This window comes from Ylistrum balloti, unplaced genomic scaffold (assembly GCF_031769215.1).
Source record: "Ylistrum balloti isolate Yb309-2 unplaced genomic scaffold, AGI_CSIRO_Ybal_v1 Utg371124, whole genome shotgun sequence".
Classification (NCBI taxonomy): domain Eukaryota; kingdom Metazoa; phylum Mollusca; class Bivalvia; order Pectinida; family Pectinidae; genus Ylistrum; species Ylistrum balloti.
In genome coordinates, this window is record NW_026782617.1 from 44,522 (window position 1) to 66,338 (window position 21,817).

The following is a 21,817-nucleotide window of genomic DNA, read 5'->3' on the forward strand; positions in this document are numbered from 1 at the left end:
CTACAAGAATGAGTGAGTAAGACAAGATCTCTCTTTAACTTCATGGGTTACACCCGCCGTAAGTTTAATGATTAGGTAACGCCATGTCTAAAAATTGAAAACCATCCATACAACATATAATACCTCGGACATATTGTCAAATATTGAATGTGGCGAGCTCCATATCGTACAAGGAAGCGTAATATTTCAAAATCAGATCATAGTTCACGATTGCGATCATAAGGCTTCTCACAAGTCTTCATTATTTTGCCTGTCTCGACAACCATTGTGTAATTTTTCCCGGCAGCTGCCAGAATTCATTACGGGTATCATGATATCGGGAAACAGCCTTTCAATAACCCATTTGATTCCATGTATATATATAGATGTATGGATGTCATTGAGTAAAGCAACGTCTGCATGGATTATGCCAATGTTGCAGCCCTTTTATATTGTCATTTAACTGTTATACTGCAGTCCTTTTTACTAACGTCGGAATGAGTCACTGTCTTCATAAAATCCAAAGACGAGACAGTGTCAAAGAAACACGAAGAAATAAGCAGAAGATTAAGAGACCCCAGATATAGAATGAGAATAACATACAGCCTTTTTACGCTCTTCTAGTCGTGTGTGTTTATGGTCAGGATCAAAGTTACACATTAAGTAAATGGTATGCATCCCTAACTCCAGTCGCTAGTATGATTAAGTTACATTGACGTTAGCAGAGGGACATTGCATTGCGGACATGCACTTTAAGTGAAGCGCTTGGAATTGTCTATAGATTACAAACGTCTTTATAATATCTCATTATGGTAATTGATGCCGTTTTTCTGACAAAAGCCATTGCTGTCTTGACATTTAGAAACGTAACTTCAATTTACGATGTAATAAAAAAATTATGAGCAATATGCTTCAATCTGAAATGCTATAGTTAACTTCGAATATTGGACCATCCGTCTTTATTTAGGTCTTTCTAGCGGTTATTCTACTTTTCTGGCAGTAAAACTGATTAGTACGAATTGATCGTAGATTACGACAAGAAACACAAACATATTGGTTTGACTAAACATGGACACTCAAAAGCTATTAGCACATTTGTAAAGAATAAAACAGTCTAAAATGCTCACCTCTGTTCCAGACAAGGAAGATTAAAATGCCTACAAGTGTCAGCGTAAGAAATGGAATTAAAGTCATTTTGTGCCTTGAAACATTAAAATTTCAATTTTTTTTATCCTGGACAACCTTGATCTGGTAAATTGAAGATGTTTGGTAAGGAGACCAGACCTGACAACAGTAATCTGACTCCTGACAAAGCTGACATTTGTGTAAAGCTTTCACATATGTGTTTTATAAAACCGAGCATATGCATTACTCTGGAACAGTGAGTGTAATTTGGGTACTTAAACTCATGGAAGAGGACAGCCAAACGCTACAATCTTTAAATAACATTTTCACTCTTCGGTTTCTCACCGTTCATACTGTAATTAAGATTGATACATTTCTTCATATTTGTGAAAAAAAAGACCTGGCGACACTTTTTTAACCTTCTCTTCCATTTTTCCACACAATGCACAAATCATACACTATCTATATCGCTCTCAACTGTACACATTCTGACAGTTCATTGATATAAATAAGGAAAAGTTTAGGTCAAAATATCGAACCTTGAGCCAAACCAGAAGTTACCTCACACCACCAAATGTTGCCCTATTGACAGTAACAAGCTGGAGTCTTTCAGAAAAGTAGTAAACCGGCTTAAAATTCTACCTTCTGTATATCAAATTTCATCTTGTACAATAATAATCGGGTTGAATTAATCAAACTCCTTTGAGATATAGGTATAGCATATAAAATGATCGGTGAAGCATTCAAGGTTTGAAACAGTAAACCATTTTGGCATAAAACAATGTTGCTCATAGCAGATAAGCGGATTTATATAATTTGAAAAATGAAAATTACTTAGGTTTTCGAAAACTTTAGATAAAATAGGAAGTAGAGCTACTGGTCTGTATCCTAAGATTTGATTACGTTTTCCTGATTTAAAGATAGTAATAGCATTCGCTCATTTAAAAATTCTTTGGAAAGATACCATCGTTCACTGAACTATTGAAAATGTTACAGAGTGGTATACATAATTCATTAGCACACTCTTTAACACCTACACCAGAAATATCGCAGTCATATGTTTACTTAAAATCTATTTGTGAGAATACACTTTGGAAGAAGGCGTTAAACAACGTTGCAGATGCATCATTATAGGAAGACGACGATGACAACAGTCTGAGACAGTGCCTAAATTCCATTTCCCTTTCACAAATCATCCCCCACAACGTTAGGGATTGTCTTTTACAGAATGTTCTTAAAACGGATTACATACCAAGTCTGCTACCGATTCCAGAGAGCCCAGAAACACAAGTATTTTATCACACCTGGTTTGAGTCGATACCTACTGGTGAAGTTTATGTTCACAACGGCATTCAGTATCGCTGAATACTTGGCGTTATCGTTCACACTAAGGTTCTGAGATTTTTATTTAGATGCGGACTTCATTTGGAAGCTATGAATAAGAGTTCCCTTATATACACAAAGTTGAAATAAAGGCACTTATCAGACCAATTCCTTATATCGTGTTTTGCCCTTCCCGAACAGCTATAACTTCTAATTCTATTTAACAAGGACTTCGTAAGGACATTGGATGTTAGAGGAATGTTATTCCATTCCATGGTAAGTGCGTTGGCCAATTGGCGGATGTTATGTGGGAGGTTTACTTGATTCCGAACTCCTACGTTCAATTCATCCTACATTCGTTCGATAGGGACAAATTCATAGGGACGATGTTCTGGGTTGCAAGAGAAAGTCGCTACAAATTCTTGCAACGTGTGGCCATCATCCTGAAAGTTCAAGTAGTGCCTTATAATGAAAGGCCTCAGGATCTCATTTCGATAGCGTACAGCCGTTAAAATCCCGTTAATGAGAAAATAATGAGCCTTCAAAACAAGGGGAAAATTACTACCCAACAATAACCAATTAATCCCCAAGTCTGTCGTGCTCCAAAACACAAGTGAAGTGAAGCGAAGTGAAACACTTGATTCAACGGCTAGGTGTTTAATGGTTTATTTACAAAGAGTAGCTTCGGATTCTAACAGACTTGAGCCCAAATCAAAAATACATTTCAAACGTGACCTCATCAACTTTTTATTTTTATTTTCCAAACGTGATATACATGATACATATCATCAATTGTGATTGCATATATAATTGTCAAGGAATGTCTTGGCCTGTGCTGCTTTATCTTTTGGTGTGATTGAAATTGTCACTGTCCTCTATAAGTAATGGAAAATAGCGATATTTCTTTATCAACTATGGAATTTTCACCAATAATATTTTATGTAACTGGCCGATTTAAATTACGTTCGTTAGTTTTCTAAAATGTTTCTTGAATCTTTTCTTACGGATTTTTGTTAATGTTGTTGTCTTTTTCGTTTGTTTGATGTCGATTGGATTGGAACTTTTATTATCGCCGTTATTTTTCCGGACCGATGTTAATGGGCCTTTCAGATATAATCAATAATATTTTATAAATAGGTATTTAACTTCTGAAACTTTTGGGGGATTTCGTTTTGCATAGGACATAATCTTAACAAATATTCCTACATATATTTTGTTTATGTTCTGTGCATAAACAACTTTTTAATAACATATCACAAATAGGACTTCTAGACTCTCTCGTCTTCCAGACTGTTTTTCCTTGCAATATAATATGCCTTGTTTATTTGTTTGTTTGTTTTTTTTTTTTTTTTAGTAGCAGTATTTGTATCATAGAACAAGGAACAACTGTCTGGAACTACCTGCCCGATGGATCTTCTGCAAATACTTGCACAAATGGCGCTAAAACGGCCTCAATCGATTGCCACTTAGGTAGATGATTCAGATATTATGCTGAAATAATGTGTCTGTGTTTTCTTTGTATTCTGTGTAGGAAGATACTGACGATGTTACCCCATATTTATACACTGTGTCACATTGCATGACTTTGATTATATGAAAACAACAAAAATCCTTCACAAGACAAGTCACAGAAATTATCCCACACCTGACGGTGTCTCACAGATAAAAATACATTCTGACATTACATATCTAAACCATACAAATGAGTGGCGTGATGGCGAGGTTTTCAGACTTAAATATTAAACTTTTTGGACGATTGGAAGTATTCGGAAAATATCAGTTACTTGTGTTTGGTAAGGATTGGCATTCATTTTCTTGTATGTTTTAACTTCATTAAAATAATTTTCTATCCCATTAAATTTCTAAATCCACATTTCAAGATTTACAAGTATCTAATCTAATAAACCGTTAGTCTCGTGTCATGACGTCATGGACCTGCCATGATATGGACCTCTAGCTACCGTTAGGCTTACGTCACGTGGCGGACCTTTAGCTACCGTTAGACTCACGTCACGTGGTGGACCTTTAGCTACCGTTAGGCTCATGTCACATCGTAGACGTGTAGATACCGTTAGGTTCACGTCACGTGGTGAACCTTAAGCTGTCGTTAGGTTCAAGTCACGTGGTGAACCTTAAGCTATCGTTAGGTTCACGTTACTTAGTTGACGTTTAGCTACCGTTCGGTTCACGTCACATGGTGAACCTTAAGCTACCATTAGGTTCACGTCACGTGGTGGAACTTAAGCTTTATGCAGTAGAAATGTAAACTACTTTGAATCTTTGCTTTCATTCTTTTAAACTGAGTGTCTGTGCTCTTTAGATAAGTAATGGAAATGAATACTAAACGCTTTACCAAAACACATTCCAGATGACACCAGATATGCTGTGATATGTTACCCTCGATTGTAACCAACACACATTCGACATCTGTGTAACACTAAAGGCTTAAAACCATGCTTAAATCCGTACATGTTTCAGTAGAAACTTCTTTGCGATAATCGATCTTGATACAAGTCACATTTCATCAAAGTATCGTGAATTTTTCATGAAGATGGTGCTTCGCGTCTGAGAGTATAGGCGGTATTGGAAATCATTTTCAATTACCGTTCTTCACTTTGGAAAATAGGCTATATTTTCTAGTGTGAATTTAATTTTGCTGTAGAAAGTTGTTGTGCTTCGTAAGATGTAATAAATTGTAATGTAATATAACTCTTATTGATCAAATATTGAAAATGATATTAATATTTTTACATAGTTTTTTCCATCATAAATTAATAAGTATTAATATAATAATCCTAAATGTTTCCTCATGATGGTAGCGACTAAATAACAAGTGTTTTGATTATAAATTGAAAACACAATTTTCGGAAAATAACGCTTTACTTCCGAAATCATGTTACAACGCCGTCTGCTTCCTAGCTCTCAATTAAAATCATTTGTATTTACCACACAACAAGATGGCGGCGCCCATGTTGATTAGCGAATCGGCAACAAACTTTTGTTGATCAGAGCTATTTCTATGGTGACATATGACGGCCATCGTGTTTTTGTGTTATCGTCTTGTTGCTTTGTTGCGTTCATAAAATGTGACAACCCGAGACTAAGATTTCAAACGGCGACATCACGACAGCGCGACATTTTACCGCGACAATCCGAGATTCCTTAAGCGCTTATTGGTGTATTCAAAATGTCGTGTTGTCGTCTTGTCTTAATTTGAAATCGCAACGAAAGAAGAACAAGACAACAAAGTGACAACACGAGATGGCCGTAATCAGCGACCATAACCTTCAGTTTGTAGGATCTGTAAACATGTTTCATAACCCTTATAAAAGTTATTCGTGGGAAAGCATCACTGACAAAAACGGTTAATTACCAAATGGAGGCATAATCTATATAGAAGCGGTGAAGTGTAAACAGCATGGATGATGACTGAGGAATTCGAATTTCTCCATAGGACCATTTTTTGTAGCATTTTCTCCCTTTTCCCCTTTCTAACGTTATCATAAGAAAACTGGTGATACATTAATGATGTGCTAAAACCGTTTCTTATCACACAAGTTTGCTTTTTCATTCACTTTTGTAAAATGTTCAAACCAAGCGCACTCTATCATTCGTCATAGTACCCCTACATTATGAATTTATAGAAAATTGTTAGTATCTCACGTAGATACGACAAATAAATAAATAATTGTTACCGGTTAACTTTGTAGCGATAATAATAAATAAACAAAATTTCATTCACATTTCAAAGGTGTATTCCACTTTTACTGGAGAAAGAAAAACGTGTCTTTTGTTAAGAATAGAGGTACTTCATAAGATCTCTCAAGCCTTGTCTTCACTTGTGTTATCGTTACCATGTCACCATTGGATGACTTTGTTACTTCCAGCACATTTACATTTAATATATATGAAGTTCACCACACCAAATTGCAGTAGAAAATGCTGCTCGGAAAATTTCGAAGCAACATAGTAGTCATCGTTGTCTTCGAGAAAATGTGTTATAGATGATAATTGAACTGAACGCGTGATGTGATATTGAGAATATTTATTCTACGGCTGGGTGAATCGATATATAACAGAAAGAATGAATATAAATTATTCAAAAGTCACAAAAAGGAAAACAAAGGTTAGGTAATCGCTGCAGCGTATTCCAGTATAAAGGAATTAACTGACGGTCACAATACAGCCTGTGTTTCGAAAACTACCCATTTCATGTGTGAATTCCTCTGTTTTCAATAACCTACATATCGGCTACGAACATTCATTAGGGAAACATCATATTCAACCGGAAGTGGGTAAATTTCTATCAAATTGGGAGGAGAAATTCATAGCTACTTAATTCAGGCGCCAAGTAGTTTCACAATACAATTGCTATTACGCTGCACTCTAGCACCCCCTAGGGACACGGCGTCAGCCCTGATTACATGGTGAACGCAGCGACTCACCTTGTGTGTATAAATCCATTCTGATCAACATCATCAAGAAGAACTATTAAGTGTCATCATTGGCAATCAGATTGACTTTACTGCACACGATATAATTAGCCCCCCGTGAGCAGGTCCAAATAAATACAGCCCCTCCAATGGTCACTGGTCATTCGGACTAACTTGATTGAACGTTAAATTACTTAGCTCTCTGAACGGTTTTTTTCCGATTACTGTAGTCAGTGAATCGTTGAAATTTCTCATTTGAGGCCAATTACTGTTTCATGTTTTCATAATGGAGGTCAGTTCGCTAGCTTGGAATCCTATCAAAAAACCATAACGAAAAAATCTGCTGCAGCGAGATATCGGGTTGAAAGAAATGTTAAAATCATATTAAAGCTTATTCAGAGGTTACTCAAGAAAAGAACACGTGTATTGCGCTTTGGAACTGTAAGTTTCTGCTAGCGTGGCCTATTCTTGAATGATTCATTCGGGTCTCTTTTGTTTTTAAGAAACTCCGTGTTAATATTTTTATTCATATTTTGCTTTTGTTTCATCAAATTTGTGTTTGTATTAAGATTCTGTTAAGTTGTCGGTATTCTCTTTGTTACTTTTTTAAGAGTAAGGCTCATGTATTATCTACATGTAGCATCAATTCCATAAAAAGCATATCAAGAGGACATCTGAAAACAAAGAGATTTTGATGCCTTTTCTTAATGTATTTACAAAGGGCTTTAAAGTGAGATTAAATTACGTACAGAAAGGGATGACAATTTCCTGTCTGTCTCTGCCAATTGCTCGCATTGTACACTACCATCTACATTATTGATATCACAGATGGTCTTTTTTATTTGGTCCTTAAGGTCAACTAAGAATGGCTGCTGGATTACCTGTCCGCGTTTGTTTGTTAATTTGTTGGTAATAAAGAGTATTTGTTAAAACTTTCAGTATTAGATATTATATAAGATTACTGACCATAATTACCCGTACTTTCTCTATTTTTTGTTGCATTAAGGATGAATTTGTAAATGTTTTTAAAGGAAAATTTTGTAAATCTTTTATTTCTATTTTGCCTTTGTTTAAATGAATTTAGGGTGGGATTCTGATTTTGTAAACACATGTTAGTATTTTCTTGTTCTTTTTTAACTATGAAAACTGACAAATTTTCTTTGGTTAAGAATTTGATTGGAACCGACATGATAGAAGATATATATTTCAAGCTGCTGCAGTTGTTATATTTATTTTCCAATTCTCATTAGTTATTTTATCCATAGATATTGATCAGTTTTAACACATAAAGAGTCTATTATTTACACACTGAGCCCTATGTTCTTGTCCTATTTAAGCAGTTTCTCCCCGCACTTATCTTTGAATTAGCATTTACATGCAATCTAATTGACTAGTGCCTGTCCCACACCATGGAAGGCAAACATTCTTAATTGTGTATCAGCAGTTTTGTAGACTATGTCGATAAGGACTTAAACAATCGTTCAGAACGCAAATATTTCTCCACAACGGGAAATAATAATTGTCTCTCGTATATCACCAATCCTGGAAAAGTCATACACGAGGTTTCAACAAGTAACGGGGTGTTCCTAGAATGTGGTCTGCTAATGAGATCATTAGACGAAGGAAACCTTCGTGTGTATGTAGGTACATAACACGGCACCGCCGCTAATTAACTTCCTCCAGAGGTGTAGGAATGAGAGAGGTGGAGTAGCGTACAACGCTGCCCTCCAGGTAAATACGGAACCTTCCGTGTTGTTTATTAGACAGAATCACACCCCACAGTTACAAGTTGAGGTAGCAAGGAAATTACAACGATTTACCAAAACTCAACAGCTACCAAACTTATTGTAATTCCTTCATAGAATATCGGTCATTTTCCTAAATTGATTTTGTCCCTTTTTTGTAAACGTTTGAATGTACAAATTACAATTTTAATGCATCCAAGGACATGACCGACTCCTCTACATCTGCCGCTAAATTAAATCTTTACCAATGACGTCACCAGCTCCTAAATTTATAGGGGAGATCAGAAATATTCTTCATTGCATGAAATGGAAGAGATCTCTCAGGTACCTTAATATTATGCTTTAACCGTTTCCCATCCAAATGTAAACGAGATTTTTTCACATCAAAATAATGTTCCTCTCCCCGTTCAGTGGGTTACTGCATCCACTCGTTATGGTTTACATGCTAGATGGCATACGCGGCACCTTAAATCCCTCCTCTTCCTTGTTACTTTGAAGTTTACTTAACTTCAAAATAAACATATGTGGAAATCCAGTGTTTCACTATGATTCCTGGTATGCAGAATACGTTATTCTCTTCAGGGTATCCTTATTAACGTATTGTGTAAAATCAATTGTATGATGTGAAATGATGCTCTCGTTTCTCATCGTAATGTACAGCGCATACATTGAGCAATCCTTTCCTTCTACACATATGTGTTTTTTTTAATTTGTTAACAAATCATGAATTTCTTTGTCTTTGCAATATGAAAGGCAAGACGAGATCATTTTAACTATACTTCAGTACCTTTGATTTGGAAATAAATAACATTTCAAGCTGTGCGAAATTTGTGAGGTGGTACGTGCAAGTTATATACGTTTTTGAAATTCAATTCTAGATATTCAATATCGTGTGTATGTCTTGTCTTTAGATAACAAGAAATGTAACGGTCCATCGTACATACCAACCACTTCATACAAACTAGAACTGGACACCACAGACACGTCTGTATCCGCCACATACCTTGATATTTACCATTCAGGTTAAGCTTTCAATCAGGTTGTACAACCTTGACGATTTCGACCATATTTTAAATTTTCCATTTTTGGAAATCTTGCCCAATATGTTTTTATGTGGAATTAAATTTTTAAAGGAGTTGTTTTCCAAAATCTCACTTCACTGCTATTTCGTACAATATGTCGATATCTAACAAATAGACTCACAACACCAACGTCGTGGCTCGTTACGTTGCATTTTATTTGTTTTATGAACAAAAACAAGAAAATATAAAATGTTGACATATTCATAACCCAAACTCAAATTCCCAGGTGTTTCGGAAGAGTAAGAGACTTCTGCGTCATCCACGACACTCAAAAAAACAAATCTTGGTTAATCCAAGTTTGTCATATCATGTTTACTAAAGGAGAACAAGATATAAAAGTATGGAACCAACAGGCAAACTAGCGAGCATTAAACATCTCCATCACAATTGCACAAAGAAGTCGAATATTTTTCAATGAGATCATTATAACGCCTGTAGAACTTCCCGATAATTTTCACCGACCTGCATCTTTTGAAACCTTGAGTTAGAATTCGTCCATCAATTTAACGACTTCTTGCACGAAAATCATCGTGATAATGGAAACAGGCCCTTGACTATGTCATCAACTGTGACATGTACATACCATATGTTGGGTCTTGTCCTTAAATAACAAAAGATGTATTGACCAAGTCCATACATCATACCCACCATAATTGGAAATCAAACTATTCTACATCAGTGGCATATCTCGATATTTTCCTACAATGAAACAAACCATCAAGCTTTATGTTAAGTGATGATTTTAGTTTCCCCATTGTGATTTTTTTTTATTTCTCAATATCATCCCCTTTTCTATCTATTTTTGTTTCCAAAGAAAAAAATGCTTGCTAGCTAAGATGCGATATGAAAATTAAGGAAAGTCAATCAAAAGGATTGCTAATTAATGATGAGAATACGGACCACCTCCGTTTATACTTGATTCCTAAACAAGAATCCATACAAACAACGTTTTATTGCTGCCTCATCTAGTTGTTCAACCAAACCTATATCAAAACTACTAACCATCTTTCTTAGTACTATCAAATTTGGGTTGCAGTCTTATTGTGACACCGTTTTTTACAATAAGAGAAATCAATAGAGTGGACTTTAAAGAAAATTTTACTTTGTTCTTATTTTACCCAGATTTCATTGAATTTGGGCTTGGATGATGATTACGTTTACATGGCGGTATTTTCTTGTTGCTGTTGAAGAGCATTGCAAGGTCAACCAACAGAGAGGTACGTGTAGTAATCATAGGTATGCCATTAGTTCGACGGATGTTGTCAAACAGAAACTCGATCAGTTTTATGAGTTCGTCCTCCGTATATTTGTTCTTTGATGTGTACTTATTGTGTTTTCGAATTATGCTTCAGTAAAGTTCAGAGCCATATTTTTGTACCGGAAAGAGATCTCATAACAAGAGAATGAAGGCGTTCTGTCAGTTACAAATGGAGTACGGTAGTGTAATATTTTTATAGTAGAAAGCATTACAGGGAAAGGGTATTGACGACTGGTATAAAACTGTTGTGACTTTAAAAAACAAAGCATTCACTCCACTTATCGAGCAAAAAAACTTAACCCATATTTTACAGTACCTAGACGGCAGTAAGAGGATTGAACAAAGGTTTGATTCAACAGCTAGACGAACCAGCAGAAGTAACGTCGTTTATATGGATTTTAGTTTAGTGAAGTTTAGTAATCCAATATAAACAGGGGTCTTGCCTTTATCTATAGGCAATTTAAATGATTAAAAATATGTTTGACTATATCTTGGATTAAGCTGTCATTGTGTTATTTTCAAGCTAAGCTAGGCTCTCTATCTCTGGCAGTAATTTACATAAACGTGTTTGGCTACGGAGAAAGCAAACAGAGGACAAACTGTGGAAAAGCTTATAATGGGCAACCAGATAATAGTTAACGTTGTGTGGAAACCTAGGCAAGTTCAATGTAAACACCACATGCAATCGTCTATTAGAAAGTTGAATATCGGGGCGTTCACATTTCATTACCCAACGGGATAAACAAATTAAGCGTAGCTACAAATATCGTTTCAATGTTGACCAACACAAATTAATGATAGCACACATTACGCTGTGATCTGCGGGATTCTTGAACCGTGAGGTCATTTGTTATAACATTTAGTCCATTACGTCAAAGGAAAACAATTTGTTATCTTAAGGATTTTTATCACACAGCAGGCGGGCACAATACAGAGCATGATTTGTTGTATCTTGAATCAATGTCTGGACGTAAACTAAATCACATTTATACTCTTGAGTTCTGTGTTTTGCCTTAGACTCGAGATATAATAATCTTACTGAAGAAGCGCGGTCGGGTATTGATGAAAACGGATGAACAATTAGAGCGGTGTTTGTGACGCTCGTCTATTATCATTGTTCATCAGAAAATCCTTCCTAGAGCACGTAATGGAACTCACCATGCGTGGTTGCTATTCACAGTACTTTTATAAGCAAGGCAAAGTGATTTGATAGAAATTTGTCTGTGGCAATATATGTGCCAATTAAAAAGAATAACTGTTAGGCCAAAATACGATAATCTGCAAATTCTTTTAAACGACAATATCAATTATATTTTGCAAGCTGCTTTCAATGTGTTTTAAAAAATTCTTTCACATCACTGTGAAAAAATGTTAAAGTATTTGCACAGTAAAAGACTGACCAATGACGGTTAAATGCTATTTGTTTCCTCTACTCATCAAAACGTGAAAAACAGACAACCTATTTATCTATCATCTCTCTGAACCAGAATAACCTTTAAAACAAAACCATTAATTTATTTCATCAATTCCTGCTGTTATATTACTAACATGTACGTAGGCATATCAATTTAGATAGACATAAATATCTATTCTCCTGATTTCTCGTTGTCTTAGTTATTTGGCAATAAGATTTAAAATATCATAAAAGATATAGAATTTTTTTTCATAAACAATTGTTAACTGCATTATTCCCAGCCTAAATTTACAATGTAAACTAATTGCGTTGAGTTAGACTGTAATACCACATTCATATACAAACATGTCGTTGGTGGTGAAAAATATCCTTGATGTGTTTAATAGTTGATAAAACCATTTTTGGTAACAATGCCACAACTAATGTTAGGGTGGGTTGGTGAGAAAGATGTGTCCAAAACGTTCAAGTGGTAAAATTGACAACAATCTTCCAGAACTTATTCATATATATGCTGATATGTATGGGTCATTCTAACATCCAAAACATGCTGTGTGATACGCCACATGAAGGTCAATCAGAGAATTGCTTTTAAACGTCGTCAAGTTATAAAAAATTAGTCAAATTTGTTAAAACAATGATATCGCATAAAATCTGCAGCCAAAATAACGCTTCAACAGGTCAGTTCATATGTTAATGTAGGTTACTTGGTAAGTAGTTGTGACAATTGGTAACTGCTACTCCTTAATGTCCATAATTATTTACTTGTTTTCAGTACACTGTAATCAGATGATATGTATTGTTGGGGGTATACAGTAGTGCATTTCAGTCTGGTAGTTCTATAAGGACAGTTTTAATTCCGTGCTATCGCCGCAGACTTGCACGTTGCATCCACTAAGACCCATATTCAACACGTGCTCACTTTGTACACACCGAGAGGCCATAAAAATTACATTGGCAATGAAAACAAACAAACAAGACAAAACATAGCTATCCCTCGAACAGCCCGACGCCATCTAAATCTTCCATCACAACACTACGTTTTGTTATGAACTGGACATAGCAGTATAGATGATTTTTAGTGATACTGTTATGCTGTAAATTTTGCAATGATAAAACCCAGGACTATCCTGTGCATTTCATTGATTAATTGAGTAAGATTAGGCATCATTTTTTGTGTTTGAATGAAGTTAATATCTGTGTATCCTATCAAACTATAGTCAGAAGCATTTGATGATTAAAATTCTGTAAAGAGTGACTCTTGTCACCTGTATCGAGACAAGGGTGATGTAATTTAACGCGTGACCTTAAGTGGTCCCCGATACAGATATGGAATATTTATGACGTGTTTTATGATCAGAACAGGCGATAACAGAAAAAGTCGGTTTTAAAAATGCTCCAGGGAATGTAAGGCATCAATTTGGTTATCATTCAAAACGAACTAAAAGTTTCGAATCTTTAAAACTGTGATTATCATATTCATCATTTAAACGTTCATATTTGAACGATTTCGGCTGCTAGGTCATCGACTAGTGGTATAAGAATAAACGCTGTTACTATGGTTCCGCCGATCTGGATTTTTTTATAAATTGTTGCTTTTGACAAATGTTTTTGATTGTATCCAAGTTATGGGATGAAAAGAATCTTACACTCGTGTAAAGAAGATCGTTTCTTAAGTCTCGAATGAATGGCAACTCTTGATATTTTATATATAGTGTCTGTGTGTCTACTTTACAACATGGTCTAGGAGTAAAAAACCCTGTGCATATCAGTAAATAATCATCAACCAGGTACCTACGATTAATATCTTTCCCGTTTTACTACATTACATATTCTTATCTTATTTTCTTGACAGGTTCAGATGTATATTCACTTTTGTTAGTTACTTCCTTGTTGTTTGATTATTTGTTTCAATTATCTGATTGATGACAAATGGACTAGTTTACAGTAATTTTGATATGTTAAAAATGGAAAAAAAAATAAATTGAAACCTATAGTAATGAACAGGTAATTCATTCAGAGGGGTTTACCAATTGTAGTACAGATAACGAAAAAACAGAAATATGGTTAGGTTTGTTTGGTATAGTTTGTGTTGTTAACATTCTAATACTTTGAACATTTCAACATTGCATCTCTATAATATACTCAACAAAAAAAGAAAGGTTAACATGTTTCCTTGGCGAATACCTGTAAATGAGTGAAAACAAAATGACGTTTGTGCAATATTAGAAAATGGTAATGTTTTACATTACAAAATCCAAGGGGGTTACCAAAATCATTCAAGCGTGAAAGTCTGTATTAGCGAAAGAGCTGCACGAGGTTTTCTGCGACTAACTTGTATCTTCGCTTGAATTTCATAAACATTCAAACTGACAAATGTTCCTTAGATCCTTAGGACTTAGAAATCACCGAATCTTGCTATCTATCAACTTTATCATTATGCCCCGGCTGTCACAAGTGCAGAGAGAAAGGGCTGTAGGCATGATCCAGGCTGGGGAGTCTCGCCGTCGAGTTGCACGGCATTTTGGTTGCAGTGTTAAGACAATTTGCCAGTTGAGTCCAGGTTTTGTCTGCAACACGGTGACGGAAGGCGCAGAGTGGGAGGGGAGCGTTTTGCGAAACGCAAAATTTTATAATGAACCCTGACTGCAGTTTTATCAGAATTGATCAATTACTTTATTCGTACATGATTGGTAAGGATTTATGAAGGGGTTAATTAATTAATCACAGAATAAAGTAGTGTTACCTTTCTTTTTTTGTTTTTTTGTTTTCTTTTTGTTGTTATATATTCATACGAGGTGAATGCATACGTTAAATGAGTGTGTTTTCGGGATGGATTTCACGTGCTTTTCTGTTATTCCTGATATCAATTTGTTAACTTTTTTAACCTTTTATTACAATTATCAGAGGGCAAAATAAACGGATTCGTGTATAATGGTTCAATGGCGAAAATAACCCGCATTAGTAATAGAGAACTCGTCCTTTATACAGCTCTCAAAGCAACAAAAATTTCTCAGTCTTACTAAACTATAATCTTGCTTAAAAGCGTATTAGCATTACTGTATAAAAGATTGGTAATATAAAACGACATTGATTTCATTAAATCAATACAGACTTTGGAAACTAATGAAGGATATTTTGATTTATTGTAGTCAACTTTCATAGCTGTTTCGATCTTTCCCATACAAGCGTGATGTCTGCAATTTCCCTATTGTGCATTTTCCATTTCTGGAAAGCAACACCCATAATCTATTGTGCTTACATGTTGCGGTCGATTAGATATCTAAGGGCCAGTTCCCATTATCACGATATTCTTGAAAAATGTCGTCAACTGGCATGCAAACTCGTAACACAGTGATTCAAGACTCAAGTTGATAAAATTATGGAGACGTTTTACGGTAGCCATAGTGATCTCATAGATAATAATTAATTGTAGCTGAACGTGTTTGATGCTTGTTAATTTGCCTATTTGTTCCGTTGTTGTATAGATAGCTCTCATTGGAGAACATGAAATTTCATACTTGCATTTATTTACAAGGATCACATGGCGGATGTCGTCAATGAAGTAGAAGTCCCTTATTCTTCCGGAACACCTGGTCTTATTCTCCTTGTACTTTTTTTCAGGAGATTCTGTGTAAATTTTTTTTTTTTTTTTTTTTTTTTGCTCTAGTTTTATTGAGTTTGAAAAAAGGATTATGATTGCGTTGACATTTTGGTATTTTCACATTTTTTTAAACTTTTATCGAACCTGACTATAATCTGCACTAAATTATATGTACATTGTATTGTTTAATTCACATATGCAATTGTTCGTTTGTTTCTGTGTAATTTCCATGGGATGAAAATCTAGATTTTATGCGATCTTCGTACAGCTTCACGTGAAGGAAAATCATTACACATTACGTAATGGCATTATATTTTCCTGTTTCGATTTTATTACCATAAAAGGGTGACGAGAGGTCGCATTTCAGACAATCCTTCGAGCTACGTGTAAATAATTGATAGAGGTTCACAGATTATCTTCCAAACGTGATCTGTCCGTGGTGTATTGGATTGGTTTGTATATGTACAATTTGTTCGAAACATGGTATCATTCAATTCCAAAGTATTTAAATATTTACACATGGCTAATTACAAAAGGAATGATATATTGTCATACCAGTGAGTTTAAAAACATTATATATTTTCTGCGTGTGAATTTTGAAAACTTTCTAGATTAAAAATGGTTTTTTGTATTTGTATAGTCTTTGTATAGTCTATATCGATACAACTAAGCCACATGAATGCCACACAGAATAATAAATCAGAGACAAATCAATAAGATAATTCCCAATACAGCCATAAAATATTCTTTAATTCTGAAACTTCTAAACACTCTTTAAGTCACAAGCAGAACTGATATATAAATGTGCAAATAACATCTTCTAGTAGCGATATGAGAGTTAAATAAACTTATCTGCCCCGAATTGTACCTTACAAATGAACCTGTTAAGACAAGGGACTTCTTGCACGTTTTTGACCAAAGAAATCTCAAGTAAATCTCTTTTGCCACACCTAAAACAGTTTTCGCAGATCGTCTACGTTTGCGATGAAGCTCAATGTCTTATTTGGTTTATATTACGTTCTATCAACATCTTGGGTAACTTAAAGACAGTCTCTCGGTGTAAACAAGGTTACTTTATGTAAGGAGTATGTGTGTTTTTGGAGACTGGAATATGTTCGTATAAGCCCTCTTGTGATAGTGCGAAACTGAAGCCGACTTTGTACTGCTACCACGCTGAAGCATACTGTCGAATGCGCCTAGCAAGGTATCTCTTTAAACTTCACCAATATGGATTAAGCAAAAAATAGTAACTACCAATCTAAAAGGCTCTTTGCCAGGGAACAGAATACAAAGTCTTTCTTACAATGGCGACCGCTTAACTAAACGCAAAAAGGGAGACAGGGTCAATGCCTACAGCATAAGGACAGCATGTAAATACTTGCGCCTTAACTGCAGGGCAGTAAACTCATTACGTACGACGAAAACATAGCTATCAATGTATCCCGAGTAAGCATTGAACATAATACATGGTAGCTTCAGTTTTGAAATCAGTGGCATAGTAAGACGTGTAAACTGGACTTTGGATAAAGCATAATGAAATATGATCAAATAAATAAATAAGAATCATAAAAAAAACAGTAAAAGTCTAGGTTCATCTTTTGTTTTTTATTTCATTTTTTAAATTGGGCCTCGATATTATATATTGTTATCGAAAACAAAATATGTCACAGTGGAATCAAAATAGTGTCTAAAGTTCCAGCACTATAAGGATCGTAACAGTATATCAAGGTTTATTTATGCATTTATGTCATGTGAACATGACATTACGACCAAACAAGACAAATGCTACTATGAAAAGAAACATGGTTCACATGGTTTCGACTTAAAGTTGGCCTAAATAAATCGGGAAACACGTTTCTGCAATGACCAAGAAATCTATTTTGAATCAGGTATATCAAATCTTCATAGAGAAGGGGGATATGTCTTCTAAACAGCTTCACAGCTCCTAGCAATTCCTACTTAATGCAAAATATGTACGAAGACAACTTTCCTACTCTGAAAGGAGTTCACTTACGGAAAATCGTATCGTATTCTCTTGTGTATTCGTGTAAATCTTTATTTTATTCTTATGCTGCCAAAGTTTCAAATGTATGTTTGAATTAAGAGTCAGTTGCCATATTGGTATGTTCAAGGGTTTGTACGCCTGCGTCATGTCTCTTCAATTCTACATGTTCCATTAAGTTTACTGTTAACATATTTTTTTTATCTTTTTGGCCTATGACATTACTTAAGTCTTTTTTGATGAATTTCAGCCAGGTACAACAATATTTTCTATTTTCTTTGTTAATCAAGTTTCATTTTCCTTTCTTTATTGTGAATTTCTCGTCATCATCTGAACAAGTTACTGTTGTGTATCACTATTACTTAAGTTTCACAATAACTTTATACATACAAAACACTTAGTTTCATATATGGATGATCCTTTATTCTAATCTCATGACGGCCTGGTGTATTACGCAAATTGGTTCCTGGGAAGCAATGATTTTTTTATTATCCAACTGATTTGGTGAATCAGAAGAAATCTCTCCAAATAAAGCTATTTTCATTCTGTGCGGGCTAGTAGACCAGACATCTGCCAGTTTTTCTTGAATAGATCAGACTCTTTAGGTAATGCGTCCTTCTGGTGTAAGCGTACAGCTGATTGACGAGGCTTTCATCACTTTGATTTGGTTGGTTTCCAAGGTATTCCTTTTTGCATACTTAATACAATATGATAAATATTTGTATAATTCCTTTCAGGTTTTCTCTCTCTTTTTTTCATTTTATACCTATACATTTTGTACTTTTCATCGACACGATTGCAAGTTTTGTCCTTTTTTGTTGATGTTGTAGATTTCATACAATGCACTTGTATTATGTTAAGATATCAGCGGTTATATCTTTACCGTTGTGCTGATGGTGTCAAGTATTTTCTGACATATATGCTGACCTTCTTAAATTTTTTCTCCGATAGTCTTGATTGATTCCGTGATATCATTTTGATATTATTGAAGATTCCTTATAAGTGCTCTCCTGATCAGTAATTATACCATTTTTATATTGATACCGAATCACGTATTTTTCTTTCATACACAATATGAAAATTCCATTATAGGATCAATACACGCAGCAATCAAGCTTTGTTCAACTAAAAAAATATTTCCAAGGAGATATTTAAATTTTTCCTTAATTACTTGTACTTTTGGAGACTACAGTTTATACATCTGCGTACAAATGCATCAGTGCTCTCTGATAATGTCGATTGTTCTTTCGTGTCTGCTGTAGTGTAAATAAACATTGTGTTGCCACGGCCATATGTGGAACTTGATAACAATGAGGGACGGAAATCTCGTTAATTCACAACACGCAGTGTAAACATTAATTCTAAGAATATAATTTCCACACGTCCATATGGATCAATCATATAACAATGGGAACGAAACCAATTCCAAGCGTTCTAGGAATCCTGACTTCAGGTCTAAAAGGTCTCTATCAAAAACCATCTCTGGGGGCGCTGATCTATGGCTTTTATAGATTCATTTCGATCCATTTAATGCTCAATTATTGATATAACAAATATTTTTGGTTTTCATTTGAAATCATTTCATCCCTAATGGGTCTTATATTGAATATGATTTGACAATCGATACGCCCCATAAACCTCGGAATACACACTTATACAATTTAGGGAGACAGTGGTTCATGTATGTGTTATAAGACTGCATTCAGACATAGCTTGTTGCACTGTAATGTGTAATCTTTTAAAACAGGTATCATAGAGAGCACTGGGTCAGCATTCACATTATAAATCTTCATTAAACGATCTTTTTAAAGAATCAGTTGTGTAATTAATAAATGTGTAAATGTAAAGAATTCTTATATTTTCTGATACCAATATATCAAAAATGTTTTTTTAAAAATTCCGATTGCAATATGCTATGCAGGAATTAATCTAGACAAATATTACCATCCGAAAAGGTAGTATTCCAAAAGTTGTATAAGTTTCCTTGCGATTTCACTATCAAGAAGAACATACTGAAAACATAGAAAAGACTTTCTCAAAATGAAAAATAATTAGTCTATTTCTAGTAAATATATTTTCCTATTCTGCCGTCATAAAAGTAATATTAATCTAACTTCAACATTGTCACGTTTTATTCATGTAATCTTCATTTATAGTGTACATTTTATCCTAGGTTTTTTCTGAATTCTGACTCAAACTCTGTCCCAATTGGCAAAAGTACTCCCTTTTCAACAAATGGTTATGTTCCCCAATTTGAAGATTATTCATGTATTCCGTTTACGTCAATGATAGCATACATACAATGCAGTATATGCGATCGTGTATGTTACACCATAATTGGAATTACATGTCGTAAATCTACTGTACAGAAAATGTTGTATCACCATAGATATCAGAATATTGACATGGTCGCTTGGACCTCTGAACACTGTTTCAATGTCTAATGATTTCATTCTAATGTACATGACTTTGAACATAAAAAGGTTTTGTTGTCGCTATATTAATCCGTAGATTTATTTAATGGTTTAATGAAAGAACTGGGTGTTTAGAAGAAAAAAAACGTAATTAGAAAATAATATATTTTCGAGTGGGATATGAAGCTGGACGTATTTGATACCTATTGGTTACGTTGTTGTTAGACTTATTCTCATTTGAGATCGAACAAACTGTACTTCGATTAGCCAATATTTCATTGGCGGGTGTCGTAAATAAAACGTTTTTCAATGGTCTCCGTATAAATCGTTCTTTTATCATTGTTTCATCGGCTTCAAATTTGAATTAAGATTGTTTCGGCATTTACTGTGCGGTTTTAAATTATAGAAGCTTATTATCCGAATATTTATTGATTCATGTGTTCGTGATCGTGTGAAGAATTTCTTCATTGTTTCTGAAGTCAATATTATGTTTTCACTATTCGAGTGTAAAAAATATAGAATATTATCTCATGTCCACAGCCTATGTATAAACTACAATAAATTATATCATCCATTTAATCACTCAATAAGCCAAAACTACAATAAATTATATCATCCATTTAATCACTCAATAAGCCAGTTATGCTAGTCAAATGTTTTGTGATTATGCAGAAACTCATGTCACGGCGTTCCATGGACCGCCAAGATAATTTATCTTAAGTGAAATCATTCCAAGGGTTTAGATATTACAATAACACTCATGCATTTGTCCTAGAAAAAATATGCGTAATTTGATTTTAGACAGAATATGAAATCTGCCAATACTGCTTGTGTTTGGTTATGACAGATAAACAAATCGGATGGACATTTTATCATTATGACCTGGTGGCTTGTGTCATACAAGCTTATTTATATGCATTGTATCTCTGTTAACGTTTAGACTGTGTGTCAGCTCTACAAATACGATAGACCACTCTTAGTATGATTTTTACAAAACCAAGTATTGAAGCAAAATATATATATGGCTAAATCAAGTAATTTTAGAAATTGAATTGGCACGTGCTGTTTACGATATTATAATATTCTATTTCTTTGTATTGGTTTCGTTTATTTATACATTGTTCTCATTTGAGAACATGACATTACTTACTTGGATTGTCCACACTGTTTACATGGCGAGTGCCATCGACAAAGAAGAAGACACTTACTCTTCCGGAACACCCGGTCTTATGTTGTGCTTTTGCAGGAGTCATTGTAAATCTTCTTTTGTTCTTTTTTGTCCTAGTTTTTACCTCTAAATCTGTTTTATATTCTAGGAAATGAGTACTGCAATGCGACCATGGACCGACTTGGTGGATGCTGGAACTATACTCGTGCTGGCAGCGTGGCTACCATACAGTGTCCATTTACAAACCAAATTGGTAAAACGTGTCTTATCTAT

At 34.6% G+C, this 21,817-nt stretch overlaps 1 protein-coding gene across 1 annotated transcript in view; it reads left to right on the plus strand.

Moving 5' to 3' along the window:
* The window catches only part of LOC132560856 (calcitonin gene-related peptide type 1 receptor-like), a 62,743-nt gene that overhangs the window by 21,389 nt on the left and 19,537 nt on the right, over window positions 1-21,817 (plus strand). Inside the window, exon 2 of the mRNA XM_060225560.1 lies at window positions 21,693-21,797. Within this exon, the coding sequence (XP_060081543.1) occupies window positions 21,693-21,797 (105 nt within the window). The remainder of the gene's footprint in view (window positions 1-21,692; window positions 21,798-21,817) is intronic.